The sequence below is a fragment of the Lynx canadensis genome, chromosome D2, assembly GCF_007474595.2.
Source record: "Lynx canadensis isolate LIC74 chromosome D2, mLynCan4.pri.v2, whole genome shotgun sequence".
NCBI classification, from domain to species: domain Eukaryota; kingdom Metazoa; phylum Chordata; class Mammalia; order Carnivora; family Felidae; genus Lynx; species Lynx canadensis.
Window position 1 is genome coordinate 7,596,889 of NC_044313.2, and position 19,586 is coordinate 7,616,474.

The window sequence follows — 19,586 nt, forward strand, 5'->3', positions numbered from 1 at the left end:
GGGGCACCTGGGTGGCTCAGTCGGTTAAGCGTCCGACTTTGGCTCAGGTCACGATCTCCCGGTTCGTGAGTTCGAGCCCCGCGTCGGGCTCTCTGCTGTCAGTGCAGAGCCCATTCTGGATCCTCTGTCTCTCTCTGTCTCTCTCTCTCCCTGCCCCTCCCCCACTTCCTCTCAAAAATAAATAAAACATTAAAAAAAAAGAAAAAAAGAAGCAATGTGCATCATGGCCCAACAACTACCCTCTAGGTAAGATTTCTCCACAAATAATTAGATTTGTACAAAAGGGCACACATACAAGGGTATTCATAGGGTTTGGTATGATAGGAAAATTGGGAGCCATCTAACATGCGACGACAGGGGATATAAAGAACATTATGCTAGCCCATATGGAAGAACACCACAGAGCCACAGACATTATTTTGTGAAAGCGTCTAAAAAGGCACAAAGGAAACTGCTCCCAATACAATACTGTATTTAATACTTAATATTGGAAAAAAAGAAGATCATTCAAACTGTGTGTTAAAAATGTATACACAGATGGGGCGCCTGGGTGCCTCACTCGGTTAAGCGTCTGAATCTTGACTTCAGCTCAGGTCACGATCTCATGGTTGGTGACCTCGAGCCCCACGATGGTGGGTTCCGTGTTGACAGAGCAGAGCCTGTCTGGGATTCCCTGTCCTCACTTTCTGCCCCTCTCCCCCTCTTGCGTGCGCTCTCTCTCTCTCTCTCTCAAAATAAAAATAAACTTTTAAAAAAAAATGTATATGTAGAAACTAAAATATTGGAAGGGTTACGCGGGATTTGTGTTATTCTGGTTCGTGGGATGAGGAACAGCGTTTTTCTTTGTACTTTCTGAATTTTCCCTGTTGCCTTTAACAAACATCACTTACTTCACACGATGAAATTCTTGTGCTTTGAGGAGAAGAAAATCTTATTTTTTTTTTTTTTAAATATATTTTTTTTCAACGTTTATTTTTATTTTTGGGACAGAGAGAGACAGAGCATGAACGGGGGAGGGGCAGAGAGAGAGGGAGACACAGAATCGGAAACAGGCTCCAGGCTCCGAGCCATCAGCCCAGAGCCTGACGCGGGGCTCGAACTCACGGACCGCGAGATCGTGACCTGGCTGAAGTCGGACGCTTAACCGACTGCGCCACCCAGGCGCCCCGAAAATCTTATTTTTAAAAAGGCTCTTGGGGCGGCTGGTTGGCTCAGTCGGTTGGGCATCCGATTGCGGCTCAGGTTGTGATCTTGTAGTTCGTGAGTTTGAGCCCTGAGTGGGGGGCTCTGTGGTGACAGCCCAGAGAAGGCTCTGGATGCGCTGCACCCCCTCTCGCTGCCCCTCCCCCTCCCACACTCACGCTCACATACACCCTTGCTCTCTTTCTCTCAAAAACAAATAAACATCGTTAATAAGTAAGTAAAGGTTTTACAGACCCCTCGTGACTGGGATACATGCCTACGACAACCTCAGAGCCACAGTTTCCCGAAACTCCAGACAGTGTCAAGCCCGGGGCTGTGGTGTCAGGCCTGTCCCTGTCTGGAGACAGAGCTTCACGTTCAAATCCGGGTTGCAGGAGCTGGTCCGCTCTCTCCCGGTGCTCTGGGCTCACATGGTCCCTGCAAGGTCTCCCTGAACTGACATCCAAGACTCGCGGGTGGCGGGCCTGAGCTGGTGGAGGGGACTGGGGATGGGCCTTCCGTGGAAATTCCCGAGGGGGACGAGGCCATGAGAGAAATGAGTGGCCCCGCTTGGACACTCCCTCCCCACCCACAGGTCTCCCCACCCACAGCCTGTCCCCGTAGCCGCGTAGCTAGAAGGAACGATCTGAGAACCAGTGAGCAGAATGACAGCAGAATGACAGAGCCTAGTCTGCGTTTTATGCCCGGCCCTCTTGGGAGAAACCTACAACCCTTGCCCACATGTTTGACAGACCATCCCTAGGGCATTTACCCTCACCCCCTAAGATCCTGTCTAACTTTATTTTCTATGGTTGGTATTCAGTCAACAATATTTAGTATTTTTGAAACTAGAAAGTGATACTGTCCCACTTCATGTGCCTTTAAAAAGTCCAATCACCAAACCGAAAAATCCTGCTCTGTGGCTGACGCCCCCCTGGAGGCCTGGGGCACAGCAAAGGCCTGGAGGGGATGGGGTCCTGGCCACATGCCTCATCAGCAGATTAATCTTGGTTTCGGCACTAGGGTTTCTGTGACTATTCCCTAATGCTATGGTTCTCACCTGGGGGCAACCTTGCCCCTGGGGGGATTTTGGCAACATCTGGAGACAGCTGTGGTTTCACAACTGGGGGAAGGGGGTCCTAAGCATCCGGTAATGCACAGGGTGGCTCCCCACCACAAAGAATGATCTGGCTCCCAAATGTCAAGAGTGCCGAGGTGGGGAATCCTGCCTTGACCTCAATATGGAGGTGCAAATGCCTATGACGAGGACTGGAGCAAGGACTCCACGAAATAAATAGGTTTGTGGGGCGCCTGGGTGGCTCAGTCGGTTAAGCGTCCGACTTCGGCTCAGGTCATGATCTCGCGGTCTGTGAGTTCAAGCTCCGCATTGGGCTCTGTGCTGACCGCTCAGAGCCTGGAGCCTGTTTCAGATTCTGTGTCTCCCTCTCTCTCTGACCCTCCCCCGTTCATGCTCTGTCTCTGTCTCAAAAATAAATAAACGTTAAAAAAAAATTTTTTTTAAAGAAATAAATAGGTTTGTGACGGTTCACGTATTCGAGGTCCTTCCTCTCCAAGCCTTGGGCTCCCCATCAGTGAGATGGGCGCCCCCCAACCCCCAGCTTCTTGGCTGCTGTGTACCGACTCCCGTGCTAACTAAGCACTCTGGTTTCAACAGTCCCAATTTCCATGAAACCTGCATGATTTGCAAAGGATGGAATCTCTACGTGTATGGAAAACTGCCAAAACCTGCACGTCATTCGGGCTGTAGTATGAAGCTATAAAACCACCCACTGATTCCGAAGCCTTAAGCCATGAGAAATTAGGTATTTCTAGAAGCAACCTTTAAGGTATGTTATTCTTTGCCTTATTACTGAATCCTGGAAAGGGCCTGCTTACCTCTAAGAGGTTTGAATTTCCAATCTATTAGAGTAATACCAGCAATCTGTCATTTCTAGGCTATCGAGGAAAGGTTAGAATGGAAATTGCATCTGGGTGGTTATGTCCATTCTGAGCACAGGCTGAGGACTCAGCAGAGGAAGCAGGCCCTGGCCTGGAAGGAGCAGTTATCAAGGGAAATGACTGCTGATAACTTTATTGATTAAAGCGGCTTGAAAAATTTAAGGTTTGCCACAGCCCTGGCACTTCCACAGCAAGACTGCTCTTCAAAGGCATTTTTCATTAAAAATAAAGAGGCAGGATCAGAGAATTATTACCTTGTGCATAAGACACAGTTCGTTTGAAACGGCCTTATTTTGAAATACTGCCTTAAAAGGTCTACACATCCTGAGGTTCGAGTAACGTTAATGAACGTTTTAGAAGAACGGCCGGGTGAGGGTGTTAACAGCACACAGAAGTTGCCACTCAACTGTCAAGGGGAGAGACAGAAATGACATTTGAGGGTGGAAGGGAGAATGATAATATGAGAAGTAAATAAGATTCAGCTTTGCCGCATGTGCTCAGAGCCACCAGAGAAAACAATTCCTTAGCTGCCCAGGGTATCCGATGCTCGCCATCGACTGGACAGCCGAGGGACCTTGACCTCATCACACACAAAGACTCACCAGGAATCTAAAATACAACGCCCACAGCCCCAGCACCCGCCACATGAGATGCCCAGATTAACGGGACGCCCATACGGGCCTCGGCTGCTCTTTGGGGTTTGGGGAGGACAGTTTCTCATTCAGAATGGAAAAAGTGCCAGCGGGGAAAATAACTGAAAAATGCGAAAAAGCAAAAAGAGGAGGGGGGAAATCATCCCAGGTCGAACTCTCCAAATACATCCAGCGATAATGTGACGTCCAGTGCCCCCGGCCTTACTTTCTAGACAGGGGCAGCTTTTGTTGTGTTGTCTGTTTGGAGGAGGTTCTGAGACGACTGTGATCACACTGCTCATATAATTCTAAATACCGGCTTTTTAAATTTTTTTTTTTTCAACGTTTATTTATTTTTGGGACAGAGAGAGACAGAGCATGAACGGGGGAGGGGCAGAGAGAGAGGGAGACACAGAATCGGAAACAGGCTCCAGGCTCTGAGCCATCAGCCCAGAGCCCGACGCGGGGCTCGAACTCACGGACCGCGAGATGGTGACCTGGCTGAAGTCGGACACTTAACCGACTGCGCCACCCAGGCGCCCCTAAATACCGGCTTTTAAATCCACGTTATGGGAGCCTTTCTTCCGCCCTGTAACAAATCATCTTCAGAATTTATTCCCTCTTAAACGTATCCAATGGATACGTAGGATATAAATATATACATAGTTGTTTACATTTAAGAAATGGAAAGGTATCCAATGGATACGTAGGATATAAATATATACATAGTTGTTTACATTTAAGAAATGGAAAGGTGGGGCGCCTGGGTGGTTCAGTCGGTTAAGCGTCCGACCTCGGCTCAGGTCATGATCTCGTGGTTTGTGAGTTCGAGCCCCATGTCAGGCTCTGTGCCGACAGCTCAGACCCTGGAGCCTGCTAAGGATTCTGTGTCTCCCTCTCTCTCTGCCCCTCCCCTACTTGTGCTCTAACTCTCTCTCTCAAAAAATGAATAAATGTTAACAAAAGGAAACAGAAAAAAAGGTAAGCCATGATATTTCTAAAAAGGGCTACCAACGAGAGAGGAGTAGGAAGAGAAAGAAAAGGACAGAAGCTCCACTCCCTTAACTGTATCTTATTTTAGGGATTTGATTTTGAAATCAAGCAAATATTTTACATAACTACAAAAAAAATGTAAATGTTGAGGGGCGCCTGGGTGGCTCCATCAGCTTCGGCTCAGGTCATGATCTAAATTCAGGAGTATGAGCCCAAGTCCAACTCAGCAAGGAGCCTGCTTGGGATTCTCTCTCTCCGTCCCTCTCTGCTCCTCCCCCCCCCCATCAAAATAAATAAACATGAAAAAAAAATTAAAGGGGCACCTGGGTGGCTCAGCTGGTTAAGCATCAGAGTCTAGATAACTGCTTCAGTTGTGATCTCACAGTTGTGAGATCAAGCCCCACATTGAGCTCTGTGCTGAGTGTGTTGTCTGCTTGGGATTCTCTCTCTCTCTCTCTCTCTCTCTCTCTCTCTCTCTCTCTCTCTGTGCCTGTCCCTGGGGCTCGAACTCATGGATCATGAGATCATGACCTGAGCTGAAGTCAGACGCTTAACCGACTGAGCCACCCGGGTGCCCCTAAAAAAAATCCTTTGTTACCTTGGGAAGATGCTAGAGAATCAACTCATTATTCTGAAAACTAATAAACAATGAAAAAAAAAACAGGCATTTATCTGGAGTTCCCTATATGAACTGTGCCCCAGGGTAACAAACAGTTGGTGAGCAGCTTTCCTATATAGAAATAATCCAGAGGGAAAAACGAAGAAGGAATGACAGAATTCAAATATCACCATTCTGCTGCCTTTGATGAATTAAAGGAGTCAACACCAATCACGAATAGCAGCTAACAATACAAAAGGAGAAAAGGGGACACTCTGTGCCTACTGATGGCAGACACATCACCACCTATAAAGTAATCATGAAAAAACCGAACCAGACTCTGAGCGGGCTTCTAGATCTAACTATCAATCTCCAGAGAACAGAGGACAGACGAGCATGTGAAGGAATACTTCTGAGGGGTAATCAACGAAATCCAGACTGTGGGAAATTCCACAGGACAAACTGCCTAGTTTCTGCTTCATAATGTTGCAAGGAAAAAACAAGAGGGAGATGGGGGTGGGGTGGAGTTGGGAATCAGTAGATAAAAACACCGCTTGAGAATCTCACGGACCGATCACAATGCAAGAGCCTCATCTGAGTCTGATTCAAACAAATTGCAAGCAACATGAAACAATTATAAGACCAACAAGGGAACGTGAACAATGATTGGACATTTAATAATATTAAAGAATTATTGTTGGTATTCTTTAGACGTGATAATGGCATTATCTATGATTTTGAAACAAATTCCTATCTTTTAGGGGCACCAAAATATTCATACATAAAGTAACAAGATTTCTGGGATATGATTCAAAATAATCTAGGGCAAGGGCGCCCGGTTGGCTCAGTCAGTTAAGCATTTGACTCGATTTTGGCTCAGGTCGTGATCTCGTGGTTCGTGAAATCGAGCCCCGTGGTTGGCTCTGAACTGACAGCTGGGAGCCTGCTTGGGATCCTCTGTCTCTCCCTCTCTCTCTGCCCCTCCCCTACTTGCACACACACACACACACACATGCGCACTCTCTTTCTCAAAATAATCTAGGAGAGGGGCACCTGGGTGGCTCAGTTGGTTAAGCCTCCGACTTCGGCTCAGGTCATGATCTCGTGGTTCGTGGGTTCGAGCCCCACATCAGGCTCTGTGCTGACAGCTCAGAGCCTGGAGCCTGCTTCCGATTCTGTCTCCCTCTCTCTCTGCCCCTCCTCAGCTCATGCTCTGTCTCTCAAAAATGAATAAATGTTAAAAAAAATTTTATCAAAATAATCTAGGGGAGAAGAATGGGTAGAGTATAGATTAAACAAGAGGCTATTAATCTTGACAGGGGTCCTAATGGCCAAATATGGGACAATCTGACAACAAAATAAATAACAACGGGAATGAATTGTAACTTAGAGAATAAAACAAATAGCCCTGAGTCCATATTGGAATGAACAAGTAAATGGGGACAAAAAAAGGAAAGCTCTTTCTTACAGTAAATTCCAACTAACAAACACAGAAGGAATGACAGAAATACAAAATGACCATTCGGCAAACACCACGGTAAGAACTGCTTCAGGTAAAAATTATCACTGGAGGGGTGCCGGGGTGGCTTGGTCGCTTGAGCATCTGACTCTTGACTTTGGCTCAGGTCATGATCCCTGGGGCCATGGGATCGAGCCCCACATCTGTCTCTGCACTGAGTATGGAGCCTGCTCGAGATTCTCTCTCTCCCTCTGCCCTCTCCCCTGCTCACTCTCTCTCTCTCAAATCAATCAAACAATTAATTAATTAATTAAAAAGAATGATTGATCAATGGATGCAAACGTTGAGACGGGAAAAGAATAACAGGAAAGGATACTTACACAGACAACATGCTTTCCCACAGGATACTTACTAGTTAATGGGACAAGGAGTAACTTCACAGTAGAGAACCCTGGCACCTATCACCTCCGACACTGATCAAAGTGAACCTCACCAATAAGGGGCAAAGTGCCATCACGCACCTGTCCCCATGCAGCACACCGAGAGGGCACAGCACTGTTTCTGTGAGATTCCTGCCCAAAGTGCATAGCCAAAAATTAAATGAAATCACAAGGAAACATCAGGAAAAAACCTGATGTTGAGGGATATTCTACAAAATAACCAGCCAGTACTATTCAGAAATGCCACTGTCCTTAGAGACCAGAAAGGCTGAGGGACTGGCCCAGGAGGCAGGACACAGGGGAAGGGACCGCTAAATGCAACGTGTCCCATACAAAGATGCGGATGCGCTGGCCCCTGATGACATCTGATCTTATAATTCTCCCACGATTGTTATGCAAGATGTTAGCATTTGGGGAAGCTGGCTTCAGGGCAGATGGAAATTCTCTGTGCTAATTTTGCGACTTCTGTAAGTGTGAAATTACTTCAAAATGAACAGTTACACATAAGTTTTTAAAGTGGTTATTAGTTGATAATTAGTGAGGCTTGGCGATGGGAAACGAGGAGCTCATTATGCTACTCTCCCTACTTGCATAGATACTTGGAATGTTCCACGACAAAAAGTTAAAAAGAGGGGCTCCTGGGGGGCTCAGTTGGGCGTCTGACTCTTGATTTCAGCTCAGGTCATGATCTCACAGCTTTGTGGGTTTGAGCCCCGGGCTCTGCACTAACAGTGTGGAGCCTGCTTGAGATTCTCACTCTCTTTCTGCCACTCTCCTGCTCACAGTCACTCTCAAAATAAATAAACTTTAAAAAAAAAAAATAAGGGGGGCGCCTGGGTGGCGCAGTCGGTTAAGCGTCCGACTTCAGCCAGGTCACGATCTCGTGGTCTGGGAGTTCGAGCCCCGCGTCAGGCTCTGGGCTGATGGCTCGGAGCCTGGAGCCTGTTTCCGATTCTGTGTCTCCCTCTCTCTCTGCCCCTCCCCCGTTCATGCTCTGTCTCTCTCTGTCCCAAAAATAAATAAACGTTGAAAAAAAAAATTAAAAAAAAAAAAAAAAGGAAAAAAAGTTAAAAAGAGGGATTTCAGAGACAAAACAACCGCACAGGAGATGTGGACCCCGTTTGGATTTGATTCAAACATATCAACGTCAAAGAACATTTCTGAGCCAGGCAGGGAGACTTAAATATGGATTACTGGGAAATACTAAGGAATCCCTGTTGATTTTGTAGGTAGGGGTTTTTTTCCACTGTGATAAAAAAACACATAAAATGTACTAATGTAACCATTTAAAGTATACAAATCAGTAGCATAAAGCATAGTCACATTATATGACCATCACCCCTGTCCACTTCCAGACATTTGTATCACCCCAACAGGAGACTGTCCCCATCAACAGCCCCTCCCCACCCCCCACTCCCCCGGCAATCACTAATCTATTTTATGTCTGTACAGATTTTCCTATTTGGGACATGTCATACAAACGCTACGTAACATGTAAAATACGGCCTTTTATGCCTAGCTTCCTTCGCTTCCCATGTTTTCCAGGTTCATCCACATTGTGGCATTGATCAGTATTTCATTCTTTTTATAGCTGAAATATTCCATGGTGTGAATAGACCGCATTCTGTTTATCCGTTCATGTGTCGATGAACATTTGCATTGTTTCCGCCTTTTGGCGATGTTGAATAGTGCTGCTATGAATATTCATGTATAACTTTTTGTTTGGACACCTGTTTTCAATCCTTTTGGATGCGTACATAGGAGTGGAATTGCTGGGTTATAGGGTGCTTCTGTTTACCTTCTCCAGGAGCTGTTTTCCAGAGGGGCTGCCCCATTTCACATTCCGGCCAGCATTCCCACATGAGGGCTCCAATTTGTCCACATCCTCGCCAACGCTGGCCATCTTCCCTTGTGTTTTGTTTTTAAAATGATCATGGATGGCCATCCAAGTGAGTGTGAGGTGGGATCTCACTGTCGTTTTGACCTGCATTTCCGTGACTGACGGCACAGAGCATCTCTTTGTGTGTTTGTTGGCCATTGTTAGGTGTTTTAACGTGCTGTAGTTATGTGAAAAATAACTATCTTTTTTTTGGAAGGCATTACTAAAATATGAAAGGATACACATGACAACAAATCTGGGATTTAAAATACAACAGCAAAAAAAAAAAAAAAAAAGATAAGAGAACAAGTTGAAAAAAGGCAAAAGAGATACAAGAAAGGAATGCGGCAAAAATCTTTTGTTAAATCTGAGTGATGGCTGTGTGGGGGGAGTCGCTGTATCATTCCCTCTGCTTTCGTGTATGTCTGAAATTTGCCACAATAAAAAAAGAAATTCTGCCCTACGAAACAAAGTCGTGAAAACCCAGGGTCATTACTCCTGTGGTCTTTGTTCATTCAAAACACAAGCCTCTCTCTCTCCTCTCTTACCAACCTCACAAGGCATTTTCTGGGTTTTTCCTGGCAAGCTCAGAGACCCTGCCTTCTGACATTCACAGGTGTTGGGGAGACTGGGGGGGGGGGGGGGAGGACAGAGGGTCCAGACTTCTGGGACTGTCCCCATGCATCTTGAGAGACCAGTGCTCTAGACCAGAACACATGTGGGAAATTCGGGTCCAACAATCAATCAGCAAGCATCACAGTGGTCCTGGGGGCACAGCCTCACTGCAGATGCTGATGCTGTCCTCAGTGCCAATGTCCAAAACAGACAGCCCGGGGCCCGCTGCAGACATGTGCCCATGGTCTTTTCAGCGATGCCCTCGGAAAACCACCTGCTGTTGGGGACCAACTCCACACTACCTGGGAAGTGGGAGGCGCTGGAGGCATCAAATTCTTTTAAAAAAATCGTGCTTTTTTCTTTTTAAGATGTTGGGAAGGCCATCTGTGTCAAAAACAGTCACAATGTAAAGGTTGCAAGACGCACGATTCAGTACTTCCATGTTGTTTGACTCTTGCTGTATGTTGGCCTTTCAATGAACTATTTTTTTCAGTTTATTTATTTTTTGAGAGAGAGCACGTGCATGTGCACGCGCAGGGGAGGGGCAGAAAGGGAAGAAGGAAAGAGGGAGAGCGGATCCCCAAGCTGACAGCACAGAGCCCGATTCGGGGCTCTTCGTGAGATCGTGACCTGAGCAGAGATGGAGAGTCGGACGCTTAACCGACTGAGAGCCACCCCGACGCCCCTCAATGAACTATGTTTAAAACACTGACACATTAATACACTTCAGTTCTCATCCGTCCGGAGAAGAAGCAAAAGTCACTGGGACACAGCCACAGGCATTTCTTACTCTTACGCTGAAACGCATTCCACAGGCTGAAAGCATTCTGTGGGCCTCCTCTGAGGTCTTTCCCCAGGACAATCAGCTCTGATGGGTGGAAGGGCCCACCTACCTGGCTGCCCAGCCAAACCCCACAGGCTGCCCAAGGCCTCAGGCCCACCTCAGGGCCCAGGGCTGCCCCACCTGAGTGCCCCCCCCCCCCCACAGACCCGCTTCCACACACGCCCGTGAGTGGCTGGCCTACCTCGTGAGACTCTACCCCCATCTCCTGCAGGGCCGACTGGAAATACCCGGGAGCGGGTTTCCCCACCACTTCCGCCTTGATTCCACAGGCATACTGGGAAAATAGAAAAGGACACATGGCATGGGTTTAGGATTAACAGGTGGATACGGATCCAAAGGCCTCCCTCCGGGGAATCAAGGAAAGAGTGCCCCAAATGTGCCCCCCGGGGGCCGGGAGCCTCCAAGAGGCAGGACACAGGGGCTGCGAAACACATCTCATAGACAAGAGCATCACGACCCCACATCAGGGTGCACAGGATGCTGAGGGGCACCCCTAGTGGGCCCCCTGCTCAAAAACCTGAGCACGGCAGGGGGCGGGCCACCTGGGCTGATGCTCTCATTTGTCACCTGCCCTCCAGGAGAAAAGGGCCATGGCTCTATCTGCCAATGTGCTCAACCCTCCCACCTGAGCACAGGCAGGAAGGAGCCAGGGTAGCAGTGAGTGACCTGGGGCAGGTGATCAGGCATGGGTCAGAGGGGACCCTGGGGAGCCCCATCTGAGCCTGGCCCTGGAAGCTGGAGGAGGGAGTCGGGAAGGAATCCCATCGGGACACATCAAGCTCCAGGTGTCGCAGGTGTTAGGAACGAGGCAGGTGGTTCGATGAGAGTCTGAGAGGAGAGTGGCAGTGGGCATGCTGGAGGGCCAGCCGGGTCAACAGCCGGCAGGCTGGAGTGTGGGGAGGAGCGTGAAGGACAGGACAGTAGAGTGACGACCAAGGCGGCTGAGGGGCCAAGCTCTGGGGCAGAGAGGGCGCTCAGCTTGAAGGCCCGAATAGGAGGGCCCACTGTGGAAATCTAAGAGGCGATTCAGACATGGGAGTACACCCCCTTCTCCACAAAGACCAGAAACACCCCAAACAGCCCCAAGATCTGAAGGAGGCTCGGACAGACTCAGGGAGGTACCTCGAGCGCCTTTGTGTAGGCACCGACGTCCAGCATCAGGCCAGAGGTCTCCTTGTAGTAACGTCTACAAAAAAGCAGAAGGGGACAAGGTGAGCTGGGCCCGGGAGCCGTACCAAGAGAGAATGCCCTGTCCTCATTCTGCCAGCTCAAGAGAGCAGAGCCACGGGTAAGGGTCTGTCCAGATGCCACACTGGGCATGACCGATGGAGGTCAGCACGACAGGGCCCAGGGCCAGGTCACCGCGCCCGGGCAGGAAAGCCAGTGGGCCAGCAGATCTCAGTCCCAATGGTCCCCTGCTGCTGGCCTCTGGGGACCCCCGGGGGCAGATGGATCCAGCCGCTAACACAGAGAAAGACAAGTGACCTGTGTTCCAGGGAAGGACAGCAGGTCCACAGGGCATGTGGTGAACCCCTAACTGCTAATAACTAACCCCTAATTGCTTCCTGAAAAAGAAAACTCCATTATTCCACGGCACCCCACCGCAGCTCCTATTAGCCAGAGGTCAAGGTGCTAGGTTTCAGGGGCCCCAGATGCTCTTACGAGAAGACAGCTATCTCCTCCCTGTCTCACTGGAGACCCACACAGCTCGGCTCTTGGAAGCATGCCTTTCTGAAGATGATCTCGTGATTCTCGGAAGCACAGTGCCGGCCCTGGCCTCCACTGTCTGGCCCACCCCAGGCCATAGGCAGACCCCTCAGGACACATGGTAGACGAAGCCTTCTTCTCTCTGAGCAAAGCCATTTGACCATAAAGAGGAACAGAGATAGCTTAACCTGTGCCTCTCTATACACAGGGTTCCTGGAAGCCCGGACTATTAAAATGTGAGACCCATCCCACCAGGTGCCCGGCTCTCTTTCCCATGTCCTCCGGGTCTGGGAGACATTGAACAACACAGATGCAGAGACCCAAGAGAAGTTCTCAACATGATGCCTCACATGCAGAAAACCACTCAAACAATATTAGAGAATATTATCACTGCGTTTACTCGGCGTGAGCTACAGGCGGTAAGACACCGGCTGGGCCAGAAAGGAGGAACGCAAGTCTTCCCAGTTTGTGGGGGTTACAACCTGTTCTGTGCCTATCGGTGAGAACCGAGCTTCCTGGGAGCTGCCTCGGGGCCGTGCCCTTCCCTCCAGCTCGGCAGGGCCCGGGAACCCTGCCTGCTCGGCTCTGCCCCACCTGAGGCCCCGAGGGCTGCAGGAGCCTGGCCGGGGGCCGCCAGCACACAATGCCCGCGGGCAGTGCCGCAAGGCTTTGGCCAAACTCTTGGCTTTGGCCAGGGCTGGTCCCCTGGCACTCACTCGTCAGGGGGGTTTGGAGCCTGGAGCCCCTGTGACGAAGCTGGGGTGGTGGGGGGGGGGGGGGGCTCCTGTCACGACAGGACTCGTTGGTCTCCAAGCGAACCCCAGGTTTTCCGGTCAGGGATCTGAGGCTCTGTGCTCTAGGGGCCACCCCATAACCAGCCGGGACACCGCACACCTTCAGGAAGATAGATGCCTGGTAGTCAAAAAGAACTACCTCCTGCTTACAGAACTGGGGGCCTAAAAATGCTCCCCCTTTTATTTATTTATGTATGTATGTATGTATGCATGCATGTATTTATTTTTATCTTTATTTATTTTGAGAGGGACAGAGAAAGAGGGAGGGAGAGAATCCCAAGCAGGCTCTGCACTGTCAGCACAGAGCCCAACATGGGGCTCGTATTCACAAACCACGAGATCATGACTGGAGCCGAAATCAAGAGTTGGACACTCAATTGACTGAGCCAGCCAGGTGCCCCCTTAAGAATTTTTTTTTAACTGAATCTGAGTTGTTTTTATAGTGTCCAGAATTTTTCTTTATTTCTTCTTTCTTCAGGAAAACAAAAGAGCCACCTTGAAGGCCATCTGTTGGCTGAAAACATTTTTAGAGACACAATAAATAGAAGTACCTGTTGGGGTGTCCGGGTGGCTCAGCTGGTTGAGCGTCCGACTTTGGCGCAGGCCATGATCTCACGGTTCGTGGGTTCAAGCCCCGCATCGGGCTCTGTGCTGACAGCTCAGAGCCTGGAGCCTGTTTCAGATTCTGTGTCTCCCTCTCTCTCTGACCCTCCCCTGTTCATGCTCTCTCTCTGTCTCAAAAATAAATAAACGTTAAAAAAAAAAAATTTAGAAGTACCTGTTAATTTTTTTAAATGGAAAAGCCCAGGTTATTCCAGGAACATAAGCGATTTCATGCAGTATCTTTTGTTACTGGCATAAGGAGAGCAACAGCAAGCCTGGCTGGAACACTCAGTTCCAGAGTGTTCTGGAACATTCGGTTCCAGCCACAAAGAAGAAACTGGGGATGCTGGGAAAGACCGGGAAAAGCTGGGGAGAAGCAGTCAGATAGATTTTATGCTTTATTCTTCTGCCCTTCCGATTATTCAGCACGGCCTCCCTTCAAAATGACCACTTGACCTTTCCCACAAGAGCCATTAACCTTCCATAGTCTGTCGCGTAAACAGCTTAATTTTCTGACGGCAGCATGACAGAAGAAATTACAAAGGCAATTCCCACTCCCGGTCCAAACAGATGCCAAATGTAAATCACTCCATTTCCAGGAGGAGGACATTCTGCCCCAGTGCCTCCGCCGTCCTGCCTCCTCGGGGGCGCCGCTCAGCCCTGTTCTGGCGGAGGACGGCCCCTCACCATCGACGACCCCCACTTGGACGGGACAGCTGTCCTTGGGCTGTCCCGAGAAGCTGCTGACCTAAGCCCGAAAGCTGGCGGTTCCTTTCTCTCGTTTTTGAGCACCCGACCCATAGCCCGAATCAGAACACCCTAAGTCAGAGGCACCCTAACCGCTGCTTCGTAAAACAAACCCTTGCCTACTCTTGAATGACAAAGCTAAAAAAGCAGCTGATTCCATTTGTTTTTCCTGTTCAACAACATATCTACTTTGATTGCTACCTAAAATCTGGAACAAAAACTTGTAAAAATTAGAGACAATTTTCAAGAAAAAAGTTTTAACATAAATGAGTTATAACAGAGCTTCTCAATTATGCTGTTCTCTAGGGAGGGGTTGATTTTAGGGGTGCCTGAAGGACCAAGCGTGGAGCCTAAGTGAATTAAGCAAGCCAGGTTCTATGGTTTGCAGTGCCCTACGCTTTAGAAGGTTGTGAGGTTGGAAAGGGACTAGGATGGTGAATTTTATGCGTCAACTTGACTGGGCCAAGGTGCCAGATATTTTGTCAAACATTATTCTGCGTGTTTCTGTAAAGGTCTTTTTGGGGTGAGATTAACACTTCAATCAGTGGACTCTGAGTGAACAGAATGCTCTCCATTGTGTGGTGGGCCTCACCCAATCGGTTGAAGGCCGGAACAGCAGGGTCTGACCTCCCTGAGCAAGAAGGATGCTGCCCACGGGCACATCCTTTGGACTGAGACCACAACTCTTCACTGGGTCTGCAGGCGGCCAGTCTGCCCTGCAGATTTTGGACTTACCTAGCCTCGATAACCAATTTCTCTTCACACACACATATATGGATGGGTGTGTGTGTGTGTGTGTGTGTGTGTGTATCCAAATCCACTTGGTTTCGTTTCTGTGAAGAATCCTAATACTGGATTATTTTATTTTGTGTGATAAACACACGAGAATATTTTTACCTCCTAAAAGAAATATAGCTTCTCTTTTCTTTCCTGAAATCTCTTTTGTTTGCCTTATTGACAGAGGCACAGCCATGAAGAAATACTTCTCTACTATGAGAAAAACAACGAGCAGCACAAGATAAGTGGCAAGTGACTGAGTGTGGTGAACGGGACAATAGGACGTGGTGGGGTTGCGGTAAACTAGAGTTAATGGAGGCAGTGGCCTCCACTAAGCTTCTGTGTGCTCAGGAATGTGGGGCCCTGTACTGTCAGATCTTCTGATTTTTCTTTTATTTCGTGAAGTTTATTTATTAATTTTGAGAGAGAGGGCACGAAAATTTTTTTTTAATGTTTATTTATTTTTGAGACAGAGAGAGACAGAGCATGAACAGGGGAGGGGCAGAGAGAGAGGGACACACAGAATCCGAAACAGGCTCCGGGCTCTGAGCTGTCAGCACAGGGCCCGACGCGGGGCTCGAACTCACGGACCGCGAGATCGTGACCTGAGCCGAAGTCGGACGCTCAACCGACTGAGCCACCCAGGCGCCCCATAGAGATATTTATTAACTGAGTTTAGAGTTGCTCATAAAGTACTATCTGGCAAAGAATAGAACCCGGGCGACAAAGCTGGGTCGGGTTTGATACTGATGCTCTGGGTACATCCATTTGTAATGATCTGTTTGCACTGGAAACCACATGGAAGAACACAAACCAAAATATTGACAGCTGTTTTCTTGGGCAGGGGAATGAAAGTACTTTCTCTTTTCTTCTTTTTGCTCATCCATAGGCTCTAGTTTTCCTCCCATGAACTTGTGCTGTCTTGGTGGTAAAAGATGTTAATAAAAATAACCAATGTGGTTTTTTAAAAGAAAGAGACATGAGGCACCTGGGCAGCTCAGTCGGTTGAACGTCCAACTTCAGCTCCGGTCATGATCTTGAGGTTTGTGGGTTCGAGCCCCACATCGGGCTCTGTGCCTTGGGATTCTCCTCTCCCTCTCTCTCTGCCCCTTCCCAGCTTGCTTTCTCTCTCTCAAAAATAAATGCTTGAAAGAAAGAAAGAAAGAAAGAAAGAAAGAAAGAAAGAAAGAAAGAAAGAAAGAAAGAAAAAGAGAAAGAAAGAAAGAAACAGATAGTGAGGACTGTGCTAAAGGCTCTGACAAAAGGGGCGCCTGGGTGGCGCAGTCGGTTGAGCGTCCGACTTCAGCCAGGTCACGATCTCGCGGTCCGTGAGTTCGAGCCCCACGTCAGGCTCTGGGCTGATGGCTCGGAGCCTGGAGCCTGTTTCCGATTCTGTGTCTCCCTCTCTCTCTGCCCCTCCCCCGTTCATGCTCTGTCTCTCTCTGTCCCAAAAATAAATAAATGTTGAAAAAAAAAAAAGGCTCCAACAAAAATGTTGGTAATAAGATCACAACTTTACAGAGGTCATGCTCTGCAGCCCGAGACGTGGAGCCTGGCCCAGAGCTTTCCTCTGGGCCGTCAAGCCTTTTCTTTCCTACTCACGTGTCCCCTGGAGACGATCCTTCAATGCCTTGTGCTGTACCCTGTGCGAATGCACCTAACCTTGGGACAGCCAGCACTGGCGCCCTGAGACTCCATGGAGCTTCCGTCCGCGGTGACCCTCCCCTCCCCTCCCCCAGCCTCTCCCAGCCCTGAGCCCGCATGGAAGCCTGACCAACCTGCTCCTGAAGTCAGACGATTCTACTTTCCTCATACACCATTAAAAGAAAGGAAGGAAGAAATCAAGAAAGAAACAAAGCAGGGAGGGAAACGGAAGGCAGCCTGTGCCCACGCCACACCCACTTTTCTGCACCATTTACTGATTCTCTAAGGCACAGGCCCACAGAACGGCATGCAAAGCAGCCAGAAACGCTCTTCCTGAAGCTGACTTACCCTTTTCCCAGAGATATGAGCACAGGATTGTCCAGCTCCATGAGCACCTGAAAGGCCTTATTCATGTTTTGGTAAGAAAAGCTTTCTCCTGCATCTGCTATTACGACACAGTTCGGGTTGGACGTGTCGATCTGGGCAAATTCTGAGCGGATTCCTGAAAAGAGAAAAAAGGATAAAGCCCTGGGGTGACGTGGCCTACCTCCCATCTCCTCCCAGGGACCCCTTCTGCCTGCCACGTGGGCTCTGCCCCTTTCTCGAATGTTCCTCCTGACGCTTACAGCTGTACGGGAGGTGAACCAGGAAGGGCTGTTACTCCCGTTGTACAGATGAAGGAATGTTCCACAGTTAGGGCTTGTTAGGAGAAAGACGGGCCCGCCCTTGGGGTCCCTGCCCCAACACTGGCATCACCCCAGGGACTACCCAGTTCAATACCACAGGTAGGAAACCCACAGCCTGCAACTGAGAAGAGATTCGCCTGGAAGACACAGATCCCCGGATGTAGGGTCAAATCCGGCTGCTGGTAACCTTTAGAGGGTGGCTGTTGCTGCACCCAGACTCTAGGAACCATCGAGCATTCCAGCCCCATGCCACTGAACACAGCAGAGCTGGGACACACACACAGGCTGAAAAGAAGGAGCAGAAGCTCACCCCTGCTGGCCCAGCTCACCCGTCCTTAGGAAGGCCTCACCCCTGCTGGCCTGGCTCTCCAATCCCCTGAGGAAAGCTTCTTCCTCCTTCACCTTCTCTGCCCTCCCCAATTTTCCATCAAACAGGGAAAGTTGCAGGGCACCTGGGAGGCTCAGTTGGTTAAGTGTCTGCCTCTTGATTTCCACTCAGGTCACGATCCCAGGGGCATGACATCAAGCCCTGTGTCAGACTCCGCGCTGAGCATGAGCCTGTTTAGGATTCTCTCTCTCTCTCTCTCTCTCTCGCTCTCGCTCTCGCTCTCGCTCTCACTCTCGCTCTCTGTGTCTCTCTCTGCCACTCCCCTGCTTGCACACTTGGTCTCTCTCTCTCTCTCTCTCTCTCAAAAGAAATAAACTTAAAAAACAAAACAAAACAAAGAGGTGCCCGGGTGGCTCAGCCTGTTAAGCGTCCGACTTCAGCTCAGGTCATGCTCTCACGGGTCTTGGGTTCAAGCCCCGCATCAGGCTCTGTGCTGACAGCTCAGAGCCTGGATCCTGCTTCAGATTCTGTCTCTCCCTCTCTGCCCCTCCCCCACTTGCTCTCTGTCTCTCTCTCTCTCTCTCTCCCAAAAATAAATGAAATGTTTAAAAAAAATTTTTTTTTAATAAAAACAAGCAAACAAACAAAAACCCAGCAGGCCTGGGCTGCTTGGATCCTGCAAATTCCAAAGAAAGGCTGTCCTCAGGACAGGCCCTCCACCAGCACCTGGGAGATCACCTCTGAGCCCCTGGAATATTCCACCAGAAAAGAGTGTTTTGTAAGCCTGGGGCCCTGGGGGGGTTGGAGACTGAGCAGCCAGGGTTAGTCACCCAGGTGCTACAGACTCACGTGAGGGACCCTTAATAGAAACCCTGGGCACAAGGCTGCAGTCGTCTTCTCTGGGTGACAACATGTCACAGGTGCTGTCACACATCTCTGCTGGGAGAATCAGGTGCATCTCAGGGCAACTCCACGGGAGGGGACCACTGGAAGGTCACCTGGATTCTCCGGGAGTTCACCCACACCTCTCTTCCCCTTACTGAGTTCACGCTGTGTTCTTTCACTGTGGGAAGCTGTGACTGAGTCTGACAGCTTTTCTGAGCCCTGTGAGTCCTTCTAGCAAATCATCAAGCCTGAGTGTGGCCTGAAGAACCCCTAACACAACTAGATGCTGTATGATTCTATTTATATAAAACTCTAGACAAGGCAGACCTATTCAGAAGGGAAAAAACCAGAACACTAGGTACCCCCGAGGCAGGAGGGGATGGGCACTGACTGGGCAGCACGTGAGGGAACTTTCAAGGTGATGGTTAAGTTCTAGATCCTGATCGTGACAGGGTTTCGCATCTGCGAAAACTCAGAAGCACACTAGAGAGGTCTGCATTTCACCGTGCATAAATTTCCTATCAGAAGGAAGAAATATAAACAGATGTTGAACCCTAGTTAATGATGTGCTGAAGTTTTGGGGATGTGTACCAATGTCTGCCGTTTACCTTGAAACGCATCAAAAAGATAAGATGAAAAGATGGACGGAGGGACAGGCAGACGCATGAAGAACAAAATACAGTAAAAACGTCACTGGTAAAGTCAAGGTGACGAGCATACAAATATCCCAACTAAAATTCCTTCGGCTTCGCTGTATGTTTCAAAATGTCATAATAATATGCGGGCGGCGGGGCGGGGGGTGGGGCTGGGGGGG

At 49.1% G+C, this 19,586-nt stretch overlaps 1 protein-coding gene across 3 annotated transcripts in view; it reads right to left on the minus strand.

Annotated features, from left to right (window-relative positions):
- The window catches only part of LOC115526843 (phospholysine phosphohistidine inorganic pyrophosphate phosphatase), a 118,637-nt gene that overhangs the window by 79,721 nt on the left and 19,330 nt on the right, over positions 1-19,586 (minus strand). For 2 of the 3 annotated variants that reach the window (XM_030334169.1, XM_030334170.2), the window contains exons 3-5: positions 17,222-17,375; positions 11,724-11,787; positions 10,783-10,875 (exon numbers count right to left, since the gene is read on the minus strand). In XM_030334169.1, the coding sequence (XP_030190029.1) occupies positions 10,783-10,875; positions 11,724-11,787; positions 17,222-17,375 (311 nt within the window). Of the gene's footprint in view, positions 1-10,782; positions 10,876-11,723; positions 11,788-15,857; positions 16,151-17,221; positions 17,376-19,586 lie in introns of those variants that run through there. The other variant, XM_030334171.1, reaches the window with a different exon arrangement.